Here is a 21,539-nt window from a genome sequence, read left to right on the forward strand (position 1 = left end):
GAACTTTATTTTTTTTTATTTATTATTTATGATAGTCACAGAGAGAGAGAGAGAGAGAGAGAGAGAGAGAGAGAGGCAGAGACATAGGCAGAGGGAGAAGCAGGCTCCATGCACCGGGAGCCCGACGTGGGATTCGATCCTGGATCTCCAGGATCGCGCCCTGGGTCAAAGGCAGGCACTAAACCCGCTGCGCCACCCAGGGTTCCCGCATATGAACTTTGTAAAACTCCTAAGACATCTCTCAAGCCTAGAGTGGCTGGAACTGTACCTTTTATGCTCAGCCGAGGGTCTCTGCCAAACCAATTATGAACTCAAATATGGGAGAACCTAATACACCCTTGAATAAATAGGTAAACAAAGGAGTAGATTTTAGATCCTTTCCCCAAAATTCTATCAAATATTTCAGTTAAGAGAAATCTCAGAGAAAGTATCTCAGGTTTCTAAGTGACAACAGAGTGTCTTGGCACTACCACAAGACTCTTTTCAGAATCCAGTATCTCAAAAGACTGAATTTCACAGACAAAAACCAGCTGTGAATCAGACTATAATTACGGTCAAGATTATAGGTTGCTAAAGCTTCTTAAAGCTTAAGTCATAATACTCGCTACAACCAAAGAGGGCAAGAAGAATCCAGAAATGGATTACATCATAATATGACATGGTATAAATTCTAGACTGTTCGGTCTTATACTTTAAAACATGTTTAACAAATAAATGAATATATATCCTCTAGCTAAAAGAAAAAGACAAACAATATCCTCTTTATAATATTATTTGTTATTTCCAAACAGGAATAGCATACTGTATTCCTACTGACCATTTTCAAAATAAGCAACCTTATTCAAGTCACTGAACTGCTATACCTACCCATAATATCAATGCTACCACCTATGTGATAGGCTTGTAATAAAGATTAAAGGGCCAAACATAGAACTAGAACAAAAAGGTAATCAATAATTATTAGCCATTACAATTAAATTTCAAATCCCATTTAGCACATGTTTTGTCACATAAATAATATCAACGTCAATTATTCAACTTTGAGATCGTTATTTATGCTAACCTATTATGGCTGATCCATCTGAAAAGAATTCTGTTAAAAATGGTATTTCTTGGGGGTACCCGCATGGCTCAGTTGATTAAGGGTCTGCCTTCAGTTCAGGTCATGATCTCAGGGTCCTGGGATCAAGCCCTGAGTCCAGGTGTCTGCTCAGCAAGAGTCTGGCTTGTCCCTCTTCCTCTGCCCTTCCTCCCTGCTCATGTGCGTGCACTCTTGCTTTCTCAAATGAATAAAATCTTGAAAGAAGAAAGGAAAGAAAGAAAAGGAAAGAAAGGAAAGGAGAAAGAGAGAGAAAAAAAAGAAAGGAAAAGAAAAGAAAAAAGAAAAAGAAGAGAGAAAGAGAGAAAGAGAGAAGGAGAAAGAGAGAAAGAGAGAATAGATTGATTTCTTCAGGACCTTAACCAGGCTGTTTAGAGTTAAGCCTAGGAATCAGTAATGCAAGTCATGGACACTTTTCAAGAAAAACTCTTTCAGATCACAGAGAACAGAACTTTTAGACGTTATCTATGTTAATAATGCTTTGAAGTCAACATTTCTTTAAAGGGAAAATTCCCTGAAACTATCTATATCATGTAACAGTCCCCCAAATCTCAGTAGTCTAAGCATGTACACGTACATATACAATATACAAATCATTTCTAATTCAGACTACATGTCTATTACACAACAGAAAGAGCTCTGATACTATCTTCACATCACGGTGATGGACACCATTTTGACTGCCATTCTGCGTGCAAGGGAAAGAGCACTGGAGTTTCTCACACCAGCAATAAATGCTTCCACGCAAAAGGTACCTCATCTCCACCTACGCTGTCCTTGGCCTAAACAAGTCACATGGCGACTTCTAATTTCAAGAATGTAGAGGATGTGCAATCAACTTTTACCCAGAAATAATAGAGTAGTATATTGGCCAAGCACATCGTTGTTTACACACTATCCATGGGGATCTTGGCATATCCAGACTGCAAAAAAGGGGTGGTCCTCTGTCATAGTAAGCATGAAAGGAAGGAGGTCTCAAAACTTCCATAGGAGTGTCAGCTCTTTTTTTTTTTTTTTAAGATTTTATTTATTTATTCATGAGAGACAGAGAGAGAGACAGAGAGAGAGAGAAGCAGAGAGAGAAGTAGGCTTCACGCAAGGAGCACGATGCGGGACTCGATCCTGGGACTCCAGGAGCATGCCCTGGGCCGAAGACAGGCACTAAACCGCTGAGCCATCCAGGGATCCCCAGCTCTGTCTTTTATACTTACTGACCCCAGCATAATTCCTTCTTCCATTGATAGCATGGATCTTTATCCTCTTACCAAAGAATTTTGTTCCCAATACTTGCTAAAGCTCTCTTGAGGCATGTAATAATTGAAAGGCAGACTAAAGAGCCATGTTAACTTTCCATGCCTCTAAATTCTCGACATTATATTCCTCTCACAAATTTAGAAAGTAATACATACATATGGTATTATCTCAGTTCCAAGCAAACTATCTTTGATGCATTTAAGTTGCAGTTGGAAATGAGTTAGAAGCAAAACTCTTTGCCCTCTTTTCCCAGAGTAATTCAGTCAGGGAGACAATTCAACACTAAGTATTTAGCTCCTCTAACAGTAATTAAATCTAAAATATTTCCAGTCATTACTTCTGAGGAAAGGCTTTGAACTGCTCAGATGGGATAATGGAATTCATTTTACTCATCATCCTAATTTCCATTAATATTCCAACCTCTTTTGTGTGTGATCAAGTATCAAAAATAATAGAGATTCAGAGGTATAAAAGAAATAATCCACTACCATTTTTTAAAATATGATGTTATCACCTAAATTTCTTAACTCATTATTTATATACTTAGACAAAGGGTAAGTTATAGACTTATTTTCATTTTAAACACTTTCCTTAGCAATTTTATTTTATTTTTTTTGCAATTTTATTTTCTAAAATGCATTAATTTTTTTGAAGAATTTAACCCATAGATTGCCTAAAGGAAAAGAATTATCTTTGAAGTTGTTATGCAAATAATAAAATATTAAAATAACGAAAAACAAGTCATAAAGAAAATCAAATAATTTATAGGAACCACCTCCAGTGTTTTGCTAATGTAATAGTACTGAAGTTTCATACGTACAAAGATTCTGGGCAATTTTAGAATCTAAAAATTTAAGCTCTTTAATTTTTTTCTTAATAGCTTTCTTTTCTTCAAAATCTTCTTCTTCTCTTCTCTCTGTAAAACCAAGGATAGATCCATGTCAGTAAAACATTCAGCAGTAAAAGGACAGGTCGTTAACTATTATCAAAGAATCTAAAAAGCTAGAATTCTTTTAAACATAGTTATAAAAAGAATAGATATCTCAAGACCTAAACTGTTTCAAATAGGCACTGGTGGTTTTATGCTAGAAAAACTAAGAGTAAATACTTGAAAGTCAAACAGGAAAAACAAAACCGATGTTCATTATAGAAACCAATACCATTGGGTCTAAGAATGAGTACACTTAGCACATTTGAGCAGTATACAGGACTCAATTATGTATGATTACATAAACGAATATATTTACACTTAGGGTAGGTTAAGAAGTTAGCTCTAAGAGGGCTAAGCAAACATATACACATGGCTATTTTATGTCTGATATACCATGCTTATTTAAAAATATAGTTCCTAATAAACTGGCAGAGTAGGTGGTTTATAATCTGTTATCCAAATCTTTGAAAACAGTCAAAATTTGATACTTAGCTTATTGTATCTGAGAGTTTTAAAATCAACAGATGTATCTAACCTCCCTATCCTTAGTAAAAAATAAGAGAATAAATGTATCATGCTAAACAACAATCTATGTATGACGTGTCCTTACAGCAAAGTATATGATAGTCAAGGTTAAGAGCTGGAACCAATAGTGATCCTATCATCTTCCCTCTCCTTTGTGTCCATGGATAGCAGCTGTGGTCAAAGCCATTCATCTTATAAAAATAGGATCTTGATAATAAAGAATAATGGAGCAAAGTGTTTAGTTACATATGTACAAATAAATCACTAATATTAGGGGAAATAGCTTCCAAAAGCATCTTCATATATATAAGATGGCACAATATAATTACATTATGTCAAAAAAAAGACCATCATAATCACGTTTTGGTACATAGTGTGAGACAGGGATCAACTTTTAAATTTTTCAAAATATTTATTAACTAATTACCTCTACCATTTTATTAATAGTCCTCTTTCCCAGCTGATTTTATATTACACTTTTATCCTTAATTGTTTTTCTGGGCTTCTAATTCTGTTCCATTATTCTAAGTACTGTTCCTGTGCCGCTATCATTTTGTCTTAAGCCTTGCATGATGTATCTTAATTGTATGTTCAAATTATTTTTGCTTCCCTTTCTAAATTTTCTTTTTCTCATGTATTTTTCCATGCAAACCTTAGAGTGATTCAAAAGTTCCAAAAATAAAATCCATTTGAATTGTATTTGACTCATGAGGCATTTGTAAATAGATTCAAGGAGATTTGATATGTTGACAATATTCAAAATTCCCAGCCATCAACATGACATGTGTTTACAGTTATTCAGATTAGCACAGTGTTCTTTGTAGGCAACCTGCACATTGTTAGAGTTAGGTGTCCTAAGTATATCTAAATTATACTCTTAAGTATGGGGATGGGGGGCAGAGAGACTGGTTAATTCTACCCTTCCCCACTATACTTTGTAACTAGTTACTGCTAGAATGTAGAAACTTTGTTGAATTTTGCATATGTGTCTTATAATCAGCAACTTTACTTATTCTCTCATTCAAATGAGTTTTAAGCACCAATTAAAAGGGACTGTGCTAGGCGATATAGACATAATACTAGTCAAAAGAGAGACATCCTAGCCCAACAGAATTTAAAGACCAACAACGGTGAACGCAAAGCAAATGTCAACTACAATATATAGATAAGTCTCCAATGTTTTGATAAGAACCACAGTAAATAAAGAACTCCATAACCCATACTTATGAGACAGTGTCTTCATGTAATAAGTGATACCTAATCAAAAGCTTAAAAGAGAAAAGGAGTTAGGCAGGAGAGAAGGGTTTGGGGTGGTAGGAGGATGGATCAGATAACAGAAAGACAGTGTTTGAAGGTCTAAAGATCTAAGAACTTGATGGGCACAGAAAGAAGTGAGAATAGTAAGAGCAGAGAATATTGAGTGCAAGTAAACGACACCAGAAACTAAGCAGGTGCCGCATCATGCAAGACCTTCTAAGCTAGGTTAAGAAGTCTGGATTTTATCCTCTAAGCAATGAGGAGCCACGGAGGTTTAAGTATGTGACAGACATCACAAAAGTTGCATTTTAGAAAAAACTCAGGCTCTTCGAAGTGAATTGAAAGAGTAGCAAAAGTAAAACAGTAGAAGGCCAAGACAGAGGGAGTCCTAAAAACTCAAAGGAGAATAAATGGTGCCCTCATCTGGAACAGGAGCCACTGGGATGAAAAGAAGGTCTGACTCCCAAAAGTAGAATCCTAGCCACATGTGTCTCCTGAATTCCAGATTGAATACCCAAGGGCCTACTCTCGGCATCTCTACTTGGATGTCTAATGGGAATCTTCAATTTAAATTGTCCAAAACCAGACACATACAACCCCTCCATACCTGCTCTTCCAGCAGTTTTCCTCATCTCAAAAATAATAAAAAAATCAATTAATTTAAAAAAACAGGGATGCTCTTGTTGCAACTGCTGAACTCAGCTTGAAGTCCTCCTGTTTTCTACTATTTCCCTCAAAATCATATCCAATCCATCACTCAATCCAGGCAATTCTAACTCCAAAATGATACCTAAGCTAAGCATTCCTCACCATTTCCCTGGCTACTACTTTTTCTCTGCTCGTGCTTACCATCCTTTCCCACCTGCATCACAACTCCTTCTAACACATCTCCCACTTCCTGGTTTGATCAACTGCAGTCTCTTCACCAAAGGGCAAAGAATACTATTCAACATTAACGGAAGAGTTTTCCTTTACTGCCTTACATGGAATAGCACCCCCCACTCAGTATCCCCTAACACCATCATTCTGCCCCTTTTGCTCCTCCAAAGCACCTACTCTTCATATACTTTAAACATGACATTTATCTTTCTCCCTCCACTATGAAATAAGGCTCTTAAATAAAGAAACTTTGTTCATCATTATATCTTAGTATCCCAGAGTAAGGCCTGGAACATACATGGCAGGTATTCAATAAATAGCTGTAGGGTGTATGTTTTTATGTATGAATCTGCAGACCAAAGGAGAAAGGCAATTCTCTACTTTTTTCAGAAAACGTATATTTTTCTTATCTTTATCTGCGAAGAAATAATTTTAAAAAAAGGCCAGAGTCTTTTTTTAATCAGTTCATTTCTCAATACCAATATCCTCTGACATTCTGAAATATGTTCCAGCCTGTCTAAAGAAAAAAGTCAAAGAAACTTAGTAACCTTTAATTTTAAGCCACATGCTCTGACCATCTCCTAGGCATTCCACTGAACACATTTGGTTGCACCGGTCACATAATTTTCATCACTAGTCATACTACTGCTCTCCTCATGATCATGATGAGAAAATGAATGCTTTGGGCAAGTAACTTCAGGGAATGAATCTGATAAAAGAGCAATCACAAGACTTTCTCTCCAAATCCTTTCCACTAGCTTTCAAATATATTAGGTGTCACATTAAAAAGGGAGTGGGGTGGTGACCAAGTGATTTTGACCACTTCAACCTTCAAATCAGAGGCTGACACAGTTTTAACTAATTCTCTGCCTTTTCATAGATGTAACAAATTAGAGGTTTACTGAGTTTAATGTATCAGCATGCCCATAGTACAATATTTACATTTTCTCCTCTCTTCCCTATTACCATATAGTCAAAGGATGGTTGGGAAAAGATGTAACTGAAATAGTGAGCAGAGGGGAACCTGGGTGGCTCAGTAGGTTAAGCATCTGCCTTTGGTGCAGGTCATGATCCTAGAATCCTGGGATGGAGCCACACATTGGGCTCCCTGCTCAGTGGGGAGCCTGCTTCTCCCTCTCCCCACTGTTCATGCTCTCTCTCACTTGTTCTCTCAAGTAGCACATAAAGTCTTTAAAAAAAAAAACAACAACATGTTTTCAAATAGTAAGAATATAGACAAAGGGATAAGCAGCAGTAAAGTTTTCTGTGAAAGACAAGAGGATTAACACACACACACACACACACACACACACACACACCCTAGAAATCAGATAATTTATTAGCCAAATAGACTGATTTGGCTTCAACATGGAAAACTAATAAAAAGTTAGATTGAAAAAAAAAATGAAGCTAGGTAATAGATTGCCTTAAATCAGTGTAATACCAACAGAAATGTTTATGCAAAGGTCCTGATAAAGCAGGATCCAAATGTTGCAGCAACATTGAAAATGCATTCAAGAGGAATAAGAGCAAATGAAGATGTTTAGTGGAAATGAAGTTCACATACAAAATCCTATTTCATTTACCCATGGTGATGTCATTTCTGTGAGATACTAGTCAGAACAGAGTGCAGGGTCCTGCAGGCAACTCGAGCTTGGCATCTCCAATCAAGTCCTCCATCCCAAGCCCTACTACTTAACTCACTGTGGCTTACATCCCTTATCTATGACCTGGGGACACCGGACCTCTAGGAGAACTTGTGAGAAGGAGATAGGACAATCATTACCTTCCTGTAACCTTCCCTCAGGCTCCATGGGCTCAGGGAAATCAGGGACAAGAACTGGAGTGCCTAACTACAGCTCACAAGCTGACAGAGGACATTTTGGACTCATCCCATCCACTGGTAGAGCTCTTCTTCTAAGGCAAATAAAATACACTTCTAAAAGACGAAATTTTCTCAAGTACAAGATGAAACTCTGAATCATAAAGTCAGACTATTAGTGCCATCTATACTTGTGATCTAGCTTTTTTTTGCCATTAGAGGTCTGTGTTTAATCTTATTTCCTAGAGATGTTGTGTAAGACGGCATTTTTCCAACAGAAGATTAATACTGTTCAAAAATGGTTCTGATCACTAACACAGCATATGCCGCATTTTATGAGGGTTTTATGTCAGAATGAAGTCAAAGATGACAAAACTTTCTATGTTGCCAAGAGCCATGAACTGAAAAAGTCTTTTTTAATTACATTTTCTCTTTATTCTTTTTCTATTTTCAAAGTTTCAAAAATAGCAGCAAAATTATATAAAGAATCTCCTTTCAAAATCTTTGCTTTCATACTAAATTTTCCATTAAAAATCATAATTCCATGGTACATGGTTATGCAGTTTATTCCAGTTCATTTTCCATTATATTCTAATCAGATTGATTAAAAATGTGACATTTTTCAGAAGTAAGATCCAACATATTCTATCATACATTATTTCACCATTGCAAAAATTCTAGAATATGCAATTCTAAATGTGTGAGTAGCTAGTAGCTAAGGCACAAAAGGTAATAGCACAGTTTTCTCTTTCCATAATGAATATTCTAAATCGAAGAATGCTACTAATAATTGTTTATTCTATTTTCATTGGTGCTTCCTGGTTAAATGTATCTCATGTCAGGATGTTTTTAAAATACTACACATTTCAATTTTTTTCTGGCATTCATTTGGCACAAATGCTATTAAATTTTACACGTTAGATGTTCACAATAAATTACCTTTGTTCATTAGATTACACCAGCCTTGAGAAGATAAAAGGAAGTGTACCAGATTAAATAAGCATTCTCTGTGACACTGAGAGAAGCCAATAAAATCAACTCAACTACAGAAATAAAGCAAACATATATCACACATTTAGGAAATGACAGCTGAGGCCGAGCACAATCTTCATATAAGGTAAAAGGCAGGGACAGGAAGACATCCATAAATTGGAGTTTCTTTGCATTAATTACGCTTGTTTTTCTTCTTGCTTTCTAACTGTTGAGGTTCTAAAAGGCTAACAAAGAGTATCGGGATTTTGTAGGGTCTACATTCTAGAAGAACTGTCCTTGAAGTCTAACCATTCTACTGATGAGGAAGCTTACGCACAGAGTTTATGAGTTTCTTGTCCACAGCCACACAAAGGGTGACATGGGTACTGATAGTCACACCACGGGCAAGAGCAGAGTCTGAGGCAGGGAATCCATATGAGAAAAGTGGTCTGCAACCCAGCATGTAAGAGAAAGGTAACTCCTCAAGCTTTGCATTTTCCCTTGCTGAACATGTTCAGCATTCAAGGTGAATGGATTTGGGGGTGGGGGTGGAGGGAGAGCAATGCTTGGTTTCTTGAGCACAAGGAGCAGGATTTAATGCTATGGAAAGAATGTACAGTTCCAAAGGGAAATCTTAATTTCACCCATCACTACCTCTCCCCAAATGGTGGTTAACTGAATGTGGTTCAGTTATCCAGCAATACATTGTGAAAGGAATATACCTGGAAATCTCAAGGGTCAGAATTTGAGAATAACCTAATGGCAGGGAAAGGAAAATAGATTTCTGACAGTTATCGCTACTGATGACTGTGATAGGAGAATATTACTTCAAAGAAGATTTAGGCAGCTTGAAGGTAAAAGACATGGAATACATAGAAAAAAGTGAAAACTTGGAATGAATTGCTTTTTAAGTTGGCAATACCCCCTTGGCAAAATGTCAAAGTAAATGCTTTGGTACTGAAAACCATAATTGTATAAACAGCTTTAGTCATATCTGATCTGTCAAACCCAGTTTCAGTATTTCTAGGCACATAAATAAATGACGATGCACCTAACTACACAGAAAATAAACAGAGGAGAAACAGATAGGCTATCTTTCTATTCAAATATTAATATATGACTGTCATTACTAATCAGAGTATTTTACTAGCAAAGAGATGTCTGCCTGGCAATTCCAGGCTACGAATGATATAAGAAGAAGAGTGGCTAACACACTAACTAAAATTTTGTGGATTAGATTATTTCAACCAGAGCAATCATCAAAAGTGCAGCCAATAAATGCATATTTCTTTTTATATGACATCCTATTTCAGTAACCGATATCACAAAATAGTCTTCAAGGACTTTTCTCTACAACTCAAACCTTACGTGGATAAGGAGAAGGATTTCATTATTTTACAAATCTTTAATTAGAGTCATATCTTTTTAAAAAAAATTTTTGAATCATTACTACACATACAAAAGGATCATTAAGGTAAGGAGAATATAGTCTGCCAAAAAACTTGAAAACTATGCTTCAAAACTATAATGGTCTCTACATAGTTGACCTAAAAGTATGTTTCCTCCTTTCTTTATTCCCATATAAAATAACAAATCAATCAAGTGATTTCTAAGGACCTTCACAATCACCGAAATTAAGCAATTTTGCTCATCTTAAAGGTATTTGCATCACAAACCAAAAGAACTACATTCTTTAGGTCCCCTTGTATGTAAACACCTCTTAACCAAAATTGAAAGAACAGAAAAACAAGAGCTCAAATCAAAGGCAAGATCAATATCTTTCAAATTCACATATTCAACAAAATGTTTAACTTAATAAGCCAGGCACTGGGGAGAAAAATAACCAAATCAGTTAGGTCTATTTATCATGTGTATCTTAGTGTTAAATGTTATAATTAAATTAAGTTACAAATTGAGATGACCTTTGATTAAATAGACCAAAAAAGGTGTCAGAGAGGAAACTAAAAGAATCAGGAAAGAATTAAAAAAAATTCAGTCCAAAAAAAGAGACCTATTGTCACATGATCTTTCTCAGCCCATCACAATTCATAAAAACATCTCTCAGGGGTTATTATTATTATTATTATGTATCCTCAAAATCTCCCCACTGTAACTAACTCCCCCTAGGAATTCTTCTTGAATGTTGCTACTTCCCAGTCCTGGAATAATACATGTACTCATAAAATATAATTTTTCTACTAACTATTGTTTTTGCCAGTACAACCTACTCCCATATATCCTCAACTGATATTAGAAAGTAAAAATAGGGATCCCTGGGTGGCGCAGCGGTTTGGCGCCTGCCTTTGGCCCAGGGCGCGATCCTGGAGACCCGGGATCGAATCCCACGTCGGGCTTCCGGTGCATGGAGCCTGCTTCTCCCTCTGCCTATGTCTCTGCCTCTCTCTCTCTCTCACTGTGTGCCTATCATAAATAAATAAAAAAAAAAAAAAAAAAAAAAAAAAAAAAATTAAAAAAAAAAAAAAAAAGAAAGTAAAAATATATCCCTGCTAAAAGAAATTACAGCGCAAAGACTCAAAAAGTAAATGCATGGCATGCTAATGCATACACAAGAGAATGTACTAAAGGGGGGAAACCTATTATAAAAAGAATGAGAACTCGGTGTACATTCCTAATTTAAAAGGAGGATTAAATCCAAATGAGGACACAGGTAATTCAGGATATCTAGCATGCTGTAGAGAATGGAAAGTCTTAATAAGCCAACTTATTAGTATTTGTACACACAGTGCTAAGCAACCAGGGAATAGAAAAAGTAACAATAAATTGTATTAACTAACAGATAAGAAGCACTGCTGTACTAAACTGTGAGCAGACCATCCCTGGTGTATCAGAGGATGGGGAAAGCAAAGACAGAATTTTATCAAAATGGCCAGAGTGATTATCGAAATTTCGATAGAAGAAATCTGATCAGACACAAAAATGATCATTATTCCAAAATAATGAGAAAAAATTTCAGGTTTAAGAAGTAGAATTTTATTATCTTAATTAGACTCAATGACAGGATGCTTATATTCTTTAGGATATTGTATTTTTGAAAAAAACTAATCAGAATGTGGAGCATCAATGCATATTTCACATTAACATTTGTTTTAGTATTAGAAAAATAAAGTTGTCACCCCACTCATGCTACCATAAGAACCATGGACTTGTCTCCATCATGGGCTTAACATTGCCCTAGAAAGGAGTATACATAGCTTCTCTGATCCAAAAATACTTTAGAGTGTTTGTTTCCAGGTATTTGTTCAATTCAACTGAACATTATAATGTTCTGATAAGCAGTCACTCTGTCCCTCTGATATCATGTTCCTATCTCTGATAGCTCAATAGAAAATTCAAGTCATTTCCCCAATTTCTCAGTTATTAAATCTTTATTCCTCTGTGATCAAGAGTGCTCCCAGCTAATATTCCAGATCATTCTGGTCTCCAACTGGTCTACCTAGAGTTCTACTCTGTTTTCTAGAATCAACTAGCTTATGCTTTTTTTCCATGCCACAACCATTGGAACTCAGGATGATTTTTTTTAATCTGGGCCTTTGATACTTAGGTGTCTATATTATCATCCTTCGAGCTAGATCTTGGATTGTGCAGATCCTAAATAGTCATGTAAAACTCTTGGCTCCTGTTCAGCTCTCTCTTCCAGGGTACCACATTTCCTAAATGCAACCCAAAGGTCTCTCATGTACCTTCCAACTATAGGGAAGTGGTTAAGGGAGGACTAGTAGGGTTTGTGTATACTATGATTAGTGAAATGTTTTTTAAAATGATCTTTATATGAGTGAGAAGGGAATGGGGAGCTGGTGTTTAATGGATACAGAGTGTCAGCAGGAGAAGATGAAAAAGTTCTGAAGATGGACAGTGGCGATGGTTCTATAACAATATGAGTATATAAAATGCCACAGAGCTGCAGACTTAAATGTGCTTTAAGCGATAAAATTTTATATTAATTAACCATGAAAAACGAGAGGAAAAGTAAGGCTGCATTCCAAACCATTTTCTTTTTTAATAATGTGAATCTGACCTCTTTTTGATTTAAAAAATGTATGGAGGGATTAAGGGATTCTTTTTTTTTTTTTAATGAAAAGACAATAAATCTTAAGTGACCCCCAAATTCTCAAACCAGATCAAACTGGGATTATTTAAAATGCATGTAGTCTTTCCCGAGGGCTGCTCAAAAACACAGATGGTGCTTATTCATGGCACAGGGCATCTCTAATATGGATTTGGGTTTGACTGCGTAGGTGATGGCATAGATAACACAGCTATGGAAGAATCCTTCCTCTAGTACCTCCCTCTGGATTACCTCTCCAAACTGTACAAGGAGTTTGCTTCTTGGGCAATCCAGGGTTTCAAAGAACCTAATCACTTTCCCAGCTTCTCCAAAGTCACAGCCCAGCTCTCCTATTCCTAAGACTATGTCAGCCTGGTCAACTACAGTCATTAAGGAAGACAAGCAAGGAAGCAAGGGTAGTCCTTTACATGAAAGGCAGATCTTAGCTCCTCTTTCCACCCTCTTCTTACTCCTCCACTTTAAAAGGTCCAGCATGGAGTGTGGCCCTCTCATCCTTTATTTCCTTCCCTTCTGAAGACCTGGCACAGGCAGGAGAGCCTGACATTTTCTAGCACTGAAACCAACCCTCCATCTCCAGTCACATAAGCAGCTGGCACATGGATAAACTACCATATTGGGTCCCAGAGAAGGAGACAGCCTTAGGTCTTAGTATCTGCAGATAACCACGTTAACAATAAAAGGTGCTTTATCTTCCTTTGTTGTGGATCCCTATAGATATATCTTACTAAGGAAAAAGGAGGGCTGAACCAAGACAGGATTCTGAAATCCCCTGATGTTTTATAATCCCCCAAACTCCCATAAAAACTCTAGAATTTAAGATAACCTCCCTCCTAATATCCATATTTAAAGTTACAGGCTATTTATAAAACCATCATTTTCCAGTTATCTTCCAGACGGGCTCACAAAAACATCGTATGCTTATTAGCACACTAACCAAATGTGCTATGAAAAAGAAGAAAGTACTTAACAGAACCATTCTGTGAAAGGGAAAGGGAAGAAACTTTTCATTAATAGGAATGTAACAGTTTAAATCTTATTAGAAAATCTCCTTTAAACTCAATTGCTTCACATTATATTGGGCCACCTGACACTCGAGCAGAGAAGCATTAACATCATAGCAGAGAACAATCTTTACAGGAACCGAAATATCCCTTACTGTAAACTACCCAATCTTACTAATTAAAAACTATCTCTGGTTTAAGTGCTTCATGAAAATGTCAGATAGTGAAAATTAATGTTCAAAAGACATATAACCAATAAGCCAACGTAGAACACAAAATGAAATACCAAGAACATTTTTGACATCTAGGAACACCCATTAACTGAGGACTCTGGTGTATGTCAAAATTCTGAGTCTTTAAAATGTTTTAATAAATAATATCGCTATTCTTATTATTTTACTTTTTTGTTTATCCAAGAAACATGTAATACATATTTCAAATGATTACTTGAATTTCTCAAAGTTTCAAATCCTTTCTCCCCTATTAAAATGATTAGTAAAATATCACCTAATAAAAATCTTACTTTATAGTAAGAAAATTGAAGCAGAAAATAGAAAACAGTCCGGCAAATGTACATCAGAACTCCAGACTCCCTTTTTTGTGCTCTTTCTGCTCTGGAAATCTGATCATCCTGGCCATTCAGAGCCTATCTGGCCCATCAGCAGAAACTACAAATGTGATAACATGTGAGATGAATGGAATTAAAGGCAGAATGACTAAGATTCATTCCACCCTGAAGAGAAAGTAGAGCCAGAGAATAAATGGAGACGATAACTGAAGATTTTTTTTTCTTTTATTCAGAGATTTTTCCCATAGCCTTGCCATTTCGGGATCAATGGCATTTATTTCTTCTGGGGGAAAGATAATGCTTAGAATAAAAGGTCATTCCTCAAACTGAGTGTAAAATTAGGTTTCTGTTAATATCCACACTGTGACAAGAGTCTTGAAAGCTATGTGGTTCAGTTCAAGAACTGGAAACTTACAGGGAGAATATGTTTAAATGAGCTCACGTTTTTCCTTTACTTAAAAGGGGACAGGATCCCATTTTCCACAGTGCAAAGGAAAGATGCAGAAGAGAAGGTAAGGACAGAGTCTCAGGCAGAAGAAGACAAAAAGAACTTCTCGGACCAAGAGAAAACTTGCAGATGACCAGAGGAGATAGGATCAGAATTTAGACCCAACCATACAGGGTTATGCTCCTCTCCTCCTCCCACAGACAGAAATGGCTTATAGGGAGAAGGCCCTGAGGTAAAAGACAACAGAATAGGGTTTGGAAACCTAAGAGTAGAAGGTATTTGTGCCCAGCTTCCGGTCTGGGACTCCATAGGAAGGATGGTCTTCAACCAAAGCAGGGCAAGCTCTGGAAAGTGAGCGTGGTACACGGCATGTTTAGGCAGCGAGTGCACCTGTCTACTAGACTATCTTGCTCTGTAAGCAGTGAATGGGAGACGTGCAAGTGCTAATAGGTGAGCAGACATGTTATTTTAAAAAATATGGGCTGTACTACATTAAATTCTTCAATTCATAGAGAAATTCATATTGGATATAAACTCCCCTACAATTCCAGTAGGAAAGGATATCTATAGCTACAAATATCATATTCCGAATCTTAAAAAGCCAATGAGGACCACAAAAACTCTTCTCATCATGTATACATACAAATGCCCAAAAGGAAAGTCACCTATAACACACACATTTCTACTGGCTTACATAATATGTGACATGAAAGCATTTAAAATTTAAAATCCTATTCCTCTACTTAGCCCTCTTTACTTGGTTACTTGAATACTCACAATGCTTTCTCAGCCTTTCACAAGCTGCTCCTTCTAAGCCTGAGGAAGATATATGCAACTTCCACTTCATCAATTACTTCTAGCCTCACACTTGAGCAAACATTCTTCAGGATAACCATTACACAGATTCCCTTCATTACAAATGGGTGTCCCTTCTGATCACTGGCACCATTTGGAATAATTAACTATCGAATATACTGCTTTCTGAATGCAGTTTACTGAATTAATGGAACCCTGTGTATGTAATATACTTGACAAAAATTTCTTTCACTTTGGAAAGCTAAGGTCATTTCTAAGCAGTGACTGTTTAAAAAAATCAAACAAATGACTCACATATCTTGTTACAATTTTTGAGATTCATTTACATTAACTAGGGCAAAGTCACCTTTTTACTTTCTGGTTAAACATATAAAATATAGAGTTTAAAAAAAAAAAAAAAAAAAAAACCTAAGCATGCTAGTCCAGCTAATTGTTCTATTATGCTAGAAATGTTTTCTAGGAGAAAGAATTTTTACTTTATTTTTTTTTAAAGATTTTATTTATTTATTCATAGAGACACAGCTAGAGAGAGAGAGGCAGAGACACAGGCAGAGGGAGAAGCAGGCACCATGCAGGTAGCCTGATGTGGGACTCGATCCCGGGTCTCCAGGATCACACCCTGGGCTGCAGGCAGCACTAAACCGCTGCGCCACCGGGGCTGCCCGAGAAAGAATTTTTAAAAATCACTGTACAACAATTCAAACAATAAAGCAAAGTTCCTTTCCCTTATCTACATGTTATTGTAAATATTCCTCCAAAGCAAAATACTGTTAACAACAGTTACTAGTAATAAAGCCCCTGCTAGTCGTCTTCTAAAGGGCTATACATAAAATATAAATATACATATTTAAATGTGTACATAAAACAGATGTATACACATGTATACAAATATATGGTTTAGGGTTTTTTTTTTCCTTTTTAATCAAACTTTTACCATATATATTGTTCTACATTTTACTTGCTGGCAAGGTAATAAACACTAGATATTCTTCTATGTTCCTATGTTTGGATCAACCACATTCTTTGAAAGAGCTTCACGATATGTCACCCACATGTCCTAATTTACCATAATCAATGACTTTCCTTAATGATTATTTAAGGGGTTTCTAAATTTTTGCCACCAGTATTATTACAATAAACATCCTTGTATTTTTCCATATCTATATAAGCATTTGTTGCATCTACAGTGTAGCATGCCTAAGTGATACTCATTTTCTTTTGAGAAAAGAAATATGATCAAACTTACCACCATTAGTACAGTTCTTCCTCTACTGAGCCTAGATACATGGATTTTAAAGCAGTTTTCCCAAAGTTTATTTTGGTAGCTTAGTTCTTCATTTTAACAAAGATGAGTAGTTTCAAAAAATCCCAGAATATTAAACTAAAATGAAACTCTCATTTTATAGATACGTAATAGAGCCTGGAAAAATGCCCTCCCCAAGTCCAAAGAACTACCCAGTGGCAGATTCTAGACTAAAAACCAGATTCTTGATTCTAGGCTATTCTCATAGTCCCAAACTCCATTTTTGGAAGGAAGACACCCAGGGCAATGAAAGCCCTGTTAGAGCAATGAAAACAACTAAAATTACAAGAGCTGTCAAAAAAAAAAAAAAAAAGTTGTCAATATAGAGCTCCTCCAAGGGCTTCTTTGTCACCACAAATGACAATTTTAAGCAGTTTCATTCACTCACTCATTCACAAGGCACTGAGATATCCAAGGAAAGATAGAGAAAGTAAAACATCATCCTGGTCCTTAAAAAATTTCAATTAAAACTGGACCAGTAGGGGATCCCTGGGTGGCTCAGAGGTTTGGCAACGCCTACCTTTGGTCCAAGGCGCGATCCTGGAGACCCGGGATTGAGTCCTACATCAGGTTCCTGGCATGGAGCCTGCTTCTCCCTCTGCCTGTGTCTCTGCCTCTCTCTCTCTCTCTCTCTCTCTCTCTCTCTCTCTCTCTCTCTCTCTGTCTATCATGAATAAATAAATAAAATCTTAAAAAAAAAAACTGGACCAGTAGTACGTATGAAGATAAAAATTATACAATCACAGAATCATTTATATAAAGTGAAATATTTTTAAAGGGGTCAGGCATCTTTTGAAAGACAACCCATCAGAAGCCCATTAAAAGAGTTTACTGAAAAATTAGTGAATTTTTGAATGACTAAAAGAAATGAGGCCAATCCAGGGAAAAGACACATGGAGGTTTAAAGAAGCAAAATATCTGACTAAATTAATCAGGAAAATCTTCATGGACTAAGTGGTTTTAGGTGTGGGGCTTGAAAGCTGAATAGGAGACAGGATTAGAAAGCATCTCTTTCCCCTCTCTCTGAAGAGTCACTTTCTATATGTAAATATATGAATTTACATACATATGCACAAAGAAGTAAAATAGTTATGTTTTCTGAGAATGCAGGAAAAAAAATTCTTAGTAAAAACAGAAGTCCAAAAGGCAAGAGCTTCAGTCTTTTCCAGTCTCATTCTGCACAGGCAGTTGAAGAACAGAATGGTTTATTTCAAGAATTACCATTACTTGTGAACTCACAGCAGATCTCTGGGATGGAAGGCAAACCCAATCCGCACAGGGAAGCAGAAATCCAATAACAGAATTTGAAGAGGGGAGTGGTCACATTGGATTTCTACCATCATCCATGCCTTGTATGCAATGGGATTTTGAGAGTTTACTGAAATACATCTCTATTATTTGTTAAAGCATAGCTAAGTCAAAAACCACTGCGTTTGACACTAACTTGTTTCAAACAACATTCTTATGTGTTACAAAGAAAAGGGGCTATAGTCCTTTCTTTACACACTCTTTTAGAAAACAGAGTGGCAAAGCATATAGAAAGAACTTGTCTTTAGTATCAATCATTCTAGGATCGCAGCAGGCCACTTCCTAGGCTGTAACATCAACCACCACAGCACCCTTCTATAGTCCTATGCCCTGGGCCAGAATATACTGCAACAGTGAGGCAAATCTTCTGCTGACCTGATCATACCTTCTGTAGGATTAGCCTTCTCCTTTCCTTCCTGCTTTCATAAACCATATTCACTCTCCAAAACAACTCAAATGTTTGCCTGAAGCTTTTCCAAGCAATCCAGGACTCAAACCCCACTTCCCACCATTCTCCCCTTTACATAATATGCTCCAGCCACACTGAGCTTCTGAAGGATTCTAGATTACAGATTCTTCCCAACCTAAGGGACTTTGAAAATGCTATTTCCCATATCTGTGGAGCTTGTCCTTCGATTCCTTGCCTGGCAAATTCCTAATTCCCCTTCAGGTCTCCAATGAAATGTCGGGACCTCAGAGGCCTTCAGTGACCACCCTCTTTAGTCAGTCTCGCAGCTATCGCCGTAACTTGCTCATTACTTTCACAGGATGTTCAAAAAACTGTAGTTATTTTTGGCTGTTTATTTAATACCTTCTCTATTTGAAAATATACCACAAAAAGGCAAGAATTTTGTCTTGCTTGGTACTGCATCACAGGAGCTAGAACTGTACCTGTCATAGGAGGGGCACCCAATATTTGTCGTTTGGCTGACTGGCTGGTTGGCTGCGCTGCATGATTTGCCATGACTGATTCAATAACCAAAACCAGAGCCTCTGCTTGCTGACTGATGGTGGATAACTGCAATCCTAGGCATAGCACTGAGAAGTAGCTAGCCTTGAGGGAGTATGATTTGTATATCCAATTTCACTTGCTGACAAAAAAAAGCCACACGAACACTAAGTCTTAAGCACTTAATACAATAGGGATTATGGAGCTCCAAGGAGAAATAGTCCGTAAGTACAAAGCTGCTGGGCTAGGAGATAAGGAGGCCCTCTTCTGTGGAGGAATATCGATCTATAGAATGCATGTGGGAACCAGGGCCAAGAGGTCCAGGTGGGTATTCCTGTCCTGTTTTCCTCAGAATTCAGAGTTAACACATCGGTATTTCCTCTAATAATCATGAATTTATCGTATCAGGAAGAAAAACCTATAAATTGTTACAAAATAAGCTTCACATACTCAAAATATGCATATATATATAAAATATATATAAATATAAATATAAAATACGAAAATATAAAATACATATATATATATATGTATGTATGTATGTATAACAGAACACTCTAGCGTATTATTAAAATCTCCTAAATAGGGGGCAGCCCCGGTGGCCCAGCGGTTTAGCGCTGCCTTCAGCCCCAGGAGTGATCCTGGAAACCCAGGATCGAGTCCCGCACTGGGTCCCTGCATGGAGCCTGCTTCTCCCTCTGCCTGTGTCTCTGCCTCTCTCCTTCTCTCTCTCTTTGCACCTCTCATGAATAAATAAAATAAAATCTTAAAATAAATAAAATCTCCTAAATAGGCATTGAATTACAGGGTGCTGTCTCCATAGGACACATATAGAAAACATTTGAGTGATAAATAATCCAATGATGATTCTACTGGCAAAGGTTTTAATCCTGTGTTTGGCCATCACACTTTTCATCTATTAAATGATAAAATTATCACTATAGATCTTACTAACCTGACAATTCTATGTCTACCTAACCAACATTCCCACTTTTTCCATTTCCATTACAAGATGCAAAGCACTGTGATCCTGCTGTGTAGTCCTTTCAGCTAAAATTGGTTAAAAACAAACATTTGCACAATATTTTAGACTTTATATAAAGCACAATTTCCAGTCGGAACACCAAGTTTTGTATTATTAATAATGGATACAATAGTGAGAAAAAATGCCTCATCAAGACTACTTAATACTGTTCCTTGCATTGTCATTAAAAAAAAAAAAAAACTATTTCAAGTTCATGTTCAATATATAGCATGGGAAACACAATGTTTGCAAAAATCAACTCCGAAAATTCTAAAGAATATATATGTAGTTAATTTTAATTAGCATACAAATGACAAATGCTGAAAAAGCACTTGGGCATCATTTAAAAATACATGCAAACAGACACAAAGACAAAGAACATATTGCTGATGAGTACTAGACCATGCTTATCAGCTTGAATAGCTATTGTATATAATATTTTAATTTGGTCATACTTAAAACTGAAAAGTTATTATTCAAAAAAAAAAAAAAAAAGAAAAGTTATTATTCTAAAAACCCAAGTACATAATGGACATGTTAGTGTTTCTTTCTAAACTATACCACGATCACCAGGCACAACTTTAAAATGTGTAATACAAAATGAGAGAATTTGAAAATCTGGTACAACAGAAAGAAAAGGAAAATTGTAAAATAAACTGATGATGAAGTATAGAGCTGCATCAGAGGTCAACAACACTGTGTCTATTATTCAGCGGAAACACTGAATTTGCCTTTAGATACCATTTTAATGTTAAATCAAGAACTGTCAATCAGCACCATTTGTTTGTAATCCCTCATCAGAACCCATTGCCTCCATCTGAACATTCACAGGGAAGAATGCAGAGAGCATATCTGCAAGCACTTAACCTTCATCAACCGACATTCATGCATGCTCATTAACATTTTTTTATCCCACTTTCGAGCATGACACAGCTCATACCGGAATAATAACTCGCTGATAATTGTTCAAGACAACAGCTGGACAGGCAGAGTGCAGAGGTGAACACTCTCATAGATTATGGGGTACAGTAATGCATTACAATTAGTATAAAGAGTCGTATGCTCATGTTCAATAGTTTTCAAAAAAAATTAAGAAAATGTCATTACAAAAACAGCATTCCCCTCTAACTTTAACTCTGCATGGCTCACTGCCTGATTCTCTTAACTCTTCACTATTTTGATATAAACCAATGACAAAAATTGACCCCAGTTACTATACCATTTCATGAATGGAAGCAGTAATTTTGATGTAGTATTATACTCAGAAACTAAACTTATGATCTAATTGAAAGACCA

General features: G+C 36.5%; 1 protein-coding gene across 18 annotated transcripts in view; it reads right to left on the reverse strand.

Annotated features, from left to right (window-relative positions):
• Nucleotides 1–21,539, reverse strand: part of DIAPH3 (diaphanous related formin 3) — a 508,102-nt gene that overhangs the window by 268,865 nt on the left and 217,698 nt on the right. For all 18 annotated transcript variants that reach the window (XR_005376327.1, XR_005376326.1, XR_005376328.1 and 15 more), the window contains one exon: nucleotides 3,174–3,269. Coding sequence is in view for 14 of the 18 variants with exons in the window: in XM_038569687.1 (XP_038425615.1) it covers nucleotides 3,174–3,269 (96 nt within the window). In the remaining 4 variants the exon portion in view is untranslated. The remainder of the gene's footprint in view (nucleotides 1–3,173; nucleotides 3,270–21,539) is intronic.

The sequence above is a fragment of the Canis lupus genome, chromosome 22 (assembly GCF_011100685.1).
Source record: "Canis lupus familiaris isolate Mischka breed German Shepherd chromosome 22, alternate assembly UU_Cfam_GSD_1.0, whole genome shotgun sequence".
Lineage (NCBI taxonomy): Eukaryota > Metazoa > Chordata > Mammalia > Carnivora > Canidae > Canis > Canis lupus.